The sequence below is a fragment of the Colobus angolensis genome, unplaced genomic scaffold, assembly GCF_000951035.1.
Source record: "Colobus angolensis palliatus isolate OR3802 unplaced genomic scaffold, Cang.pa_1.0 Scaffold26, whole genome shotgun sequence".
In the NCBI taxonomy this organism is placed as follows: Eukaryota; Metazoa; Chordata; class Mammalia; order Primates; family Cercopithecidae; genus Colobus; species Colobus angolensis.
In genome coordinates this window covers 9,643,216-9,650,867 of record NW_012115821.1, presented here as the reverse complement: position 1 = coordinate 9,650,867, position 7,652 = coordinate 9,643,216, and the positions used below count along the sequence as shown (strand labels likewise).

The 7,652-nt window shown below is 39.1% G+C and overlaps 1 protein-coding gene across 1 annotated transcript in view; it reads right to left on the bottom strand.

Annotated features, from left to right (window-relative positions):
- Window positions 1-7,652, bottom strand: part of CADPS (Ca++-dependent secretion activator) — a 482,801-nt gene that overhangs the window by 130,664 nt on the left and 344,485 nt on the right. The window contains 1 exon segment of the mRNA XM_011947195.1: window positions 7,119-7,306. Coding sequence (XP_011802585.1) covers window positions 7,119-7,306 — 188 coding nt within the window.

Genomic DNA, 7,652 nt, shown 5'->3' with positions numbered 1-7,652 from the left:
GTGTGTGTGTGTGTGTGTGCATGGGTATGAGAAAGAGAGAGGAGGGAGTTAGAGTGAAAGAAAATATGTGTTACTCATTTACTACTAGGAAGGCATTCAACAAAAAGAAATAAAAGGAACCATTATGTGATATGGATTAAAAGGACTGCCCAACATTGGAGGCAAGGGCACAGTCAATAAGGCAATCATTGTGGTCCAGGGGAGAGAACATAGAGACCTAAACTATGGTAGTGACATTGAAGAGAGGAAGAAATGGATGTACTTGAGAGATACTTAAGGGCATTGTCAGGATATAGAAATTGAATAGTTGTGACATATTAGGGAGAAAGAGAAGTCAAGGATGGCTCTTGAGGTTCTATCTTGGGCAACTGGGAAGATGAAACCACTTACTTAAGAATCCTGGCAGAGTAACAGGAGAAAAGTGAGTTCCACTCGATTGTTTGGTTACTCAAATCTTAACCTACAAGAGATCATGTGGTCTCTGAACATGGGCAGCACCTTGGCTCCAAATACACCTCCTAAAAGAAATCTTTAGAGCACACTTTCAGAGATTTTTAAGATTCATGCCATCTTACATCTGCTTTACTCATTAATCTATGCAGCTTACTTTGGATTGGGGTGGTTGGCATTATAGATTTGTTAATTGCTGATACAATGTACTTTCTACACAGGCCATATGTGAAGAGCAGCACTGGCATTCAAGAAATGTTAAATAATAATGTAAATGAGAAAATTTTCCAATCCCAATAATAAAGAGATCCAAGGAACATTGACGCAACTTGCAATCATCAGAGCTGTTTGATTGCCTTGTCACTGTGGGATAGTGACCAAAGTGATGCTAATCTAAATGTCATCTAGAAAGAATACTAAAAATATTATGGTGAGAATTAAGTACTGCAACATTAGAAGCTGATTTAAAAATTAGAAGATGTAGCAATTTACATCTGTGGATTTTATGATCGCCAAATGCAACCAGCTGAACATACTCACATTTTCCTTTTTCTTCCGTCTCTCTTTTCAGAAAATGGGTTCAGTTTTAAAGAGTTAGTTCGAACTAATGTTCCCTCAATCAGTGGGTCTTAAACTTTGCTTCATATTTGAATTACTTGAGATTTTTAACTCATGATGTTTGGGCCACTTTCCAGATTAAATAGAATCTCTGCAGGTGGAGCTCAGACATTAGCATTTTTAGCCTCTCCAAGTGATTTTAGTGGGCAGCCTAGTTTGACAACCAAAATTCTAAATATGTGTGATCTAAAGACCTAATGCTTTAGAATCATGGCCGAGAGGGGTTAGTAAAAGTGCAGATTCCCAGCTCCATTTAAGACTTGCCAAAAGAAATTATTTGAGGATAGGACCTAGTACTCTGCATTTTATCAAATCCCCTCATGATTTATGTGCACACTGAAGTGTGAGAACCACTGTACAAATTGAAAATCAGTGATGGTACCTGTTATGCTTTTAGACATAGGGTAAGTCTTGTGTAAAAGAAACAACAAATCCATGTAACAGAAAAATTCAGCTCATCACCAGGGAGTTTGGTTTAAAACAGGGTTTCTTGACCTTGGCACTATTAACATTTTTGGCTTTGTTTTCAGGAGTCTCTCCTGTACATTATAGGATGTTTAATAATATCCCTAGCCTCTACTTACTAGATGAAAACAGTACCAGATGTGGCAATCAAAAATATCTCCAGATATTGCCAAATGTCCTGTGTGTGTGTGTGTGGGGGGGGTTACCCCCAGTAATTCTAAAAAATGCCAAACATGAGGATGGTTCCATATATCCCAGTGTTTGAAATTATGAACAGCAAACATCTTCCTGATTGACCAGATGTGTCTACTCTTGACTGCAATAACTGTGATTCACAGAACATAGTTTTTCATAGAGATGGTGCACAAGCTTCCAGAACAGATGGGAGAAACTTGGTCACTGCCACCTCAGTGGTCATTAATGATTTCCAGCTGCAGCAGGGCAAGGTTCTGCCTCTGTCTGTGGAAGTGCTGAGTTAATAATAAGTAAAAAACATCTTTTTACCTAATCCGAATCTGGTTGTGAGATCTCAGTGAGAATGGGCTCTATTCAGTGAAAGGCAGTTAAAAGGCCACTGCTTTCATGAGTCATGAATTCCCCTTTTTTTTTTTTGAGATGGAGTCTTGCTCAGTCCCTCAGGCTGGAGTGCAGTGGTGCGATCTCAGCTCACTGCAAGCTCCGCCTCCCAGGTTCATGCCATTCTCCTGCCTCTGCCTCCAAAGTAGCTGGGACTACAGGCACCCGCCACCATGTCCGGCTATTTTTTTTTTTTTTTTGTATTTTTAGTAGAGACGGGGTTTCACCATGTTAGCCAGGATGGTCTTGATCTCCTGACCTCGTGATCCACCTGCCTTGGTCTCCCAAAGTGCTGGGATTACAGGCATGAGCCACTGCGCCCGGCCATTAATTCCTTTTAAATCTGGAACAAAGAATAGATAACATCTCCACAACCAAATGCTAGTCATGCTGGTGAAAGGTTTGGAATGTGGTTTCCCCAATCCCAAAGGCAATTAATTAGTGTTCAAAGGAGACTCTCCCCTTAGGTGGTATAAAACTCCAGATAAACTCTGGTTTTCTCCACAGAGCTAAAATCTCCAGGTAGGCCATGTTAATTCTGGCCATCTTCAGGCTTCTCTTTAATTCAGATGACTGCTGTAGCATCTCACCTGGAAATGTTGAAACAAATATCAAATGGCTGGGTTTGGCATCTCACACCATATACAAGAGCTAATCTTGGACAGGTGGGAAGGTAAAGTGGTTACAAATGCAAGCGCCAAAGTCAGAATCCATGTTTGAATCAGGCTCAGACAGCTATTTGTTATGAGCTTCAGGCAAGTGGCTGAATTTATGTGAGCCTCAAGCCCTCATCTATTGGGTGATGGTAATAATGATACTTATCTCATATGAATGTAATAAGGGTAAAATGAGATAACATATATCAACAGCACTTCACTTAGTGCCTGGAATATAGCAAGTAATTATTAAATGGTAGTGATTATCCTTATTTTAATTATTTGTGATTGCTTAAATTGCACCTTTGAAAACACTTTTATTTATGAAACCTGACGATGGACTATTTCATTTGCTATTGTAATCCACAGAAGATAATTTTAGAGGTTAAAGGGATATTTCAGATACTATGATTTGGTCTGCTCATTTTACAGAAATGAGAAAACTGAGGCACAGAAACAGGATCTGATACTCCCAGATTTATGCAGAATAGGCTCTAACATTCAGGTCTTCAGCATATAAGTACAGTCCTGATGTAGTGCGAAAGGAAAGAGCTTTGGACTTAGAACATCTAGGTTTTCTACTTAAATTTACAGATGTTTGACTTTATCATCATCTGCAAAATGGATATAAAAATAGCTAATCTGAACATTTTACAGCAAATGTCTGAAAGTACTTTGTAAACTGTAGAATGTTACACAACTGCTACTTAACATTATGATATCTTCTTTATTTAAAAAAATGCAATGCAAACACAGATTCTAAAACACACACATAAGCCTCAGTAGGACCAGTCAAGATCATTTTGGTTAGCTTTTCGTGGCCTAAGAAATAGATCAGGTTCAAGCAAGTGTGCCTTTTAACAGTGGCCATTTGTTCTCTGCTCCCCTTGGATATTGAGCCTTCCAAAAGCAGCACCTTGGACAGCAGCCAGGAAGGCTTCCTCTCTGAAGCCTTGTCATTGTGTCAGACCTGACCTTCAGGCACCTACAACATTCTGCAAGCACTTTCTTCCTAATTGCAAGTTACTGTTGCCTTGCGATCTAACTTTTACAGTGAAACACAAACAAAAACTGCATTTCACCTCTATCCTTAAATATTGTGGTGAAGGAGATGGATGGCCACATGGAATCAGGGTTTTCTTTGACCTTCCCTATTGGACCCGCATATAGTGACTGACAGCCTGCCACATTCCCTAGAAAGCAAAAGTTTGCATTTTCATTTGGCCTGTCAACAAGTGAACTGTATACATTTCAGGACTTAGAAATAATCAGTGAATAAATTTATAATGATGAAGCATACAGCATACACGCTTGAGAATTTTGGGTAGCTTGACAATGCCAGGATCAGAGTCATCGGTTCTAAAACTACAACAAAAAATTTTAAATCGTCAGTGTTAATTTTGGGTGAGGGTATAAAAAGTGAAGAAGGACACAGAATAAAATTGGAAATAATTAGCAAACCTAGTTTAAAAGGGAAAAATGTTCACCAATTTGCTAATTTATAAACCCACAAAGAAAGGACATAGGAAACAGGACAGGATAAAAAAAATTTTTGAACTTAAAAGTGCCTTAAAGATGACCTCAGTATATAAGTGATTCTACTGAGAAGCATTAATTTGGTAATAGAATTTATCTTGTGCCATTATTATAAATCATTATTTGAGATAAATTTCTTTTTATGAGATGAATGTAGAACTAATGGGTATTTGCCGAAAATGATAGCACTACTATAAATGCATAGGCCTGTCTTATGCCAATCCATTTTTTTTTGCTCCTTAAACATAATTTCAAAATGATAAAGCACGGGTTGCTTATTATGAATGACTTGGTAAGGTACCAGGCCCCTAACTGGATGCCACTAAAAAGGCAATCTGACTTACAATTCTGTTTACATATTGCTCAATTAGTCTTTTCAATATAAACATATTTTAAAAGTTGCTGAACACCTGACTCAAATTTAGTCCCAATACATGGTATTTTTGCCCATTGCTAGAATTTTTTTTTAATTGCACCTTTGAAAATGCTTAAAGAAAGAGAGACTTTAGGAATACTCAAAGCTTGCAAAAGTGGAAGTGATGGCATGGATGGAGGCTTGGGGAAAGAGTAAAGATATCACAAACACAAGCCAATACACATGTAACTTCTTACCTTTTCGGCTCTTGATTTGCCTGGGTTTTGGAATCTTTTCTTTTTTTGGATTCCTTTTTGGTATCTTTTTTAGCCTCTGGTTCAGGTGGGGAGGGAGTTTTGCTCCCTTCAGGGTCTGCATTTGGTGGCAGCCCACTAAGGTACACATGCATTTGTTGACTTTGGAGAGGGGGTGGTCGCATGAGGCATGCACAGAGTGTGGCCAGCCATAGGAGAATCAAGAGCACGCGCACATGCACAAACAAAAGAAAGAAAAAGAAGGGTGCATGAAAAAGCAGGCGCAAATGCATTCAAACTAAAATAATAAGAAAAAAAGATGCAAACTTGCATAAGGAAAATCAGAACTGAAAAGAAAATAAGATATCCAAAACTGTTTCCATGACAAGATGTATAAACCTAACTGTGAATCAAGTGGCAGTCTTACAATATGAAATCCAGACAATGTGTATCATAATTCATGATGATGTTTACCAGGGAGTTTACAAAAACACTTCATTATTTTATAACACTTTCTTATTCAGTAACATATGTAGAATACAGTGTGACAACCCAGAGAATATAATGCAACTTCTCTCTCTCTCTCTCTTTAAAAAATTCAGTCCAAGAGGCTGTAACAGATAGTCATCAAAGTGTACATATTTATAAAAAGCAGAATTATGCACAGATACCCCCCAGGTATCAGAGTTTTCATGAGTATCTTTTATGCAAATAAAAGGTCACGCGCTGGGCTAGCAAACCTTATAACAATGGGAGGTGATGATAACCTTGTTGCCTGTTAAATATTCAAACCTACAATGCTATTGTTATCTAGCTCTAAATGTTGAAGTTGCATTTCACAAAAATACACCAGTGCTAGAAGGAGGAAAAGCACAGAAAAAAATCCTACAGAGATTTTAGTTGCATAGCTTGGAAAGATGAAGAAGACTGACACAGTTCTGATTTAAAATAAATGTAGTCAATTTTGGATTCTCCCACATGTGGATTTCTCCAGAGCAGCGACTTTTGCATCTGAGGCTGGGTTTCTGAAGCCACCTAGTGTTTCCTGGGTGTGGCTTCACTGGCTGTTGGTTGGGGAGCTTTGGGATAATATAGGCTTGTCTTTATACTAATGCAAGGCTACATACATTGAGATAGTAAACTGGCTGTGGCAGTGTGGAAATTTATTCCATGTCTCCAGAGCCAAATGGCAATGTTCTTAAATTATTTGCTGCTTTGCATTATTCAGAACATGGATCTTTTCCTCCAGCAGCTGGGCAAGGTCTAAAGAAAGAGAGTACTTAGTACAGAGTCAGGAGACTTGAGGTTCTGGGCTTGTATATAAAACCTAAAAAATGAGGGGGTTGATTAGACTGTGATCTCAAAAGTTCTTCCAGGCTCTATGGTTAAATTAAAAGTGCTATCATCATCTTTGCCTTCCAGCTTCACCTAGCTTGCTTCAGCTCTGGAAATGTACTTGGCTTCCTCCTTCTGCAGGACATTTGTACATGCTGTTCCTTTTGCCTGGAACCACTCAACTCCTACACATGCTTTAGTTCTCAGCTCCAGCATCACTTCCTCAGGGAGGTCCTCCTTGCCATCTTGCCATTCCATCTGAGTCATGTTTCTTTATTAAATTTTGTCATGGAATTTTATTCCCTTTCCTCAGAGTCAGAGTACCAATTTGAATGTAACTCTGCCCTTGTTTGATGTCTGGCTTTTACTCACCACACATACTAAATGTGTATCAGAGTGACTGACACTAAGGACATAATCATTAAGCAATTATGAAATAAATAACAAAAACAAAGGCAAATATTTATTGTTTTTGCCATGTTTCAGGCACTATATTGAGCCCTTTATATGTACTTGCTTTCTCTCAACAACCCCAGGGGTATACAATCATCCCATTTTACAGATGAGAAAACCGTGGCACAAAGGGTTTAATTACCAACCAGGTTATTGCTAGTAAATGGAAGAACTATGATTTGAACGTAGATTGGTCTAACTTCCGAGCTTGCCCTAGAAAGCCCTGCTTGCAATTTATTTTAAGTTTCTTGAAAGGAGAAGAAAGTTAGTGCCCTCTGTGTGTGTGTGTGTGTGTGTGTGTACGTGTGCACATACTACTGAAGGAATGAGGACAGGCAGATCCTAAAAGCAAGACTAGCCATAAAACATTGCCAGTGCCATTTCTTAAGGATCACCCTAGACACACGAACACACACTTACCTGTTCCCATGGACATGGGATGCACAGAAGGCAAAACTGTAGTGAAGAAGGGTGGGGTCGATCATGGCGCCATTTTCTGCCCGTTCAAGCAAGTCTCTGAGGTAGCAGAGATGTCGGTGACACCCTCGGACTCCATTTCGGGCGCAATACTCGTCTAGTACAAACACCTGGCCAGGACTGAACCAGCCCTATATAAAGAATAAAGGAGAGACTTTCTTTTAAATACAGGTTGTTTTCTGGAGAGCTGCTAGAGTTGGGAATGGCTAGAGAAGGGGACTGAAAAATAGCCCGAGCTAACACTCCTTGATTGCCTATTATGTGCCAGCCACTATGCACAGCACATTGTGGTTTAGTCGTCATAATGGACCTATGAGGTACATTCTGTTATCCCTGTTGTAAAGATGGAAAGATTGAGTTCAGGAGGGCATAAAATTTCCTAGTGAGTGATGGAGCTAGATTAGCAGACAGCTTGGTTCCAGAAACAGAGTCTCACCTACTGCTCAAACACTGAACCATATACATTAAAGGAGTATT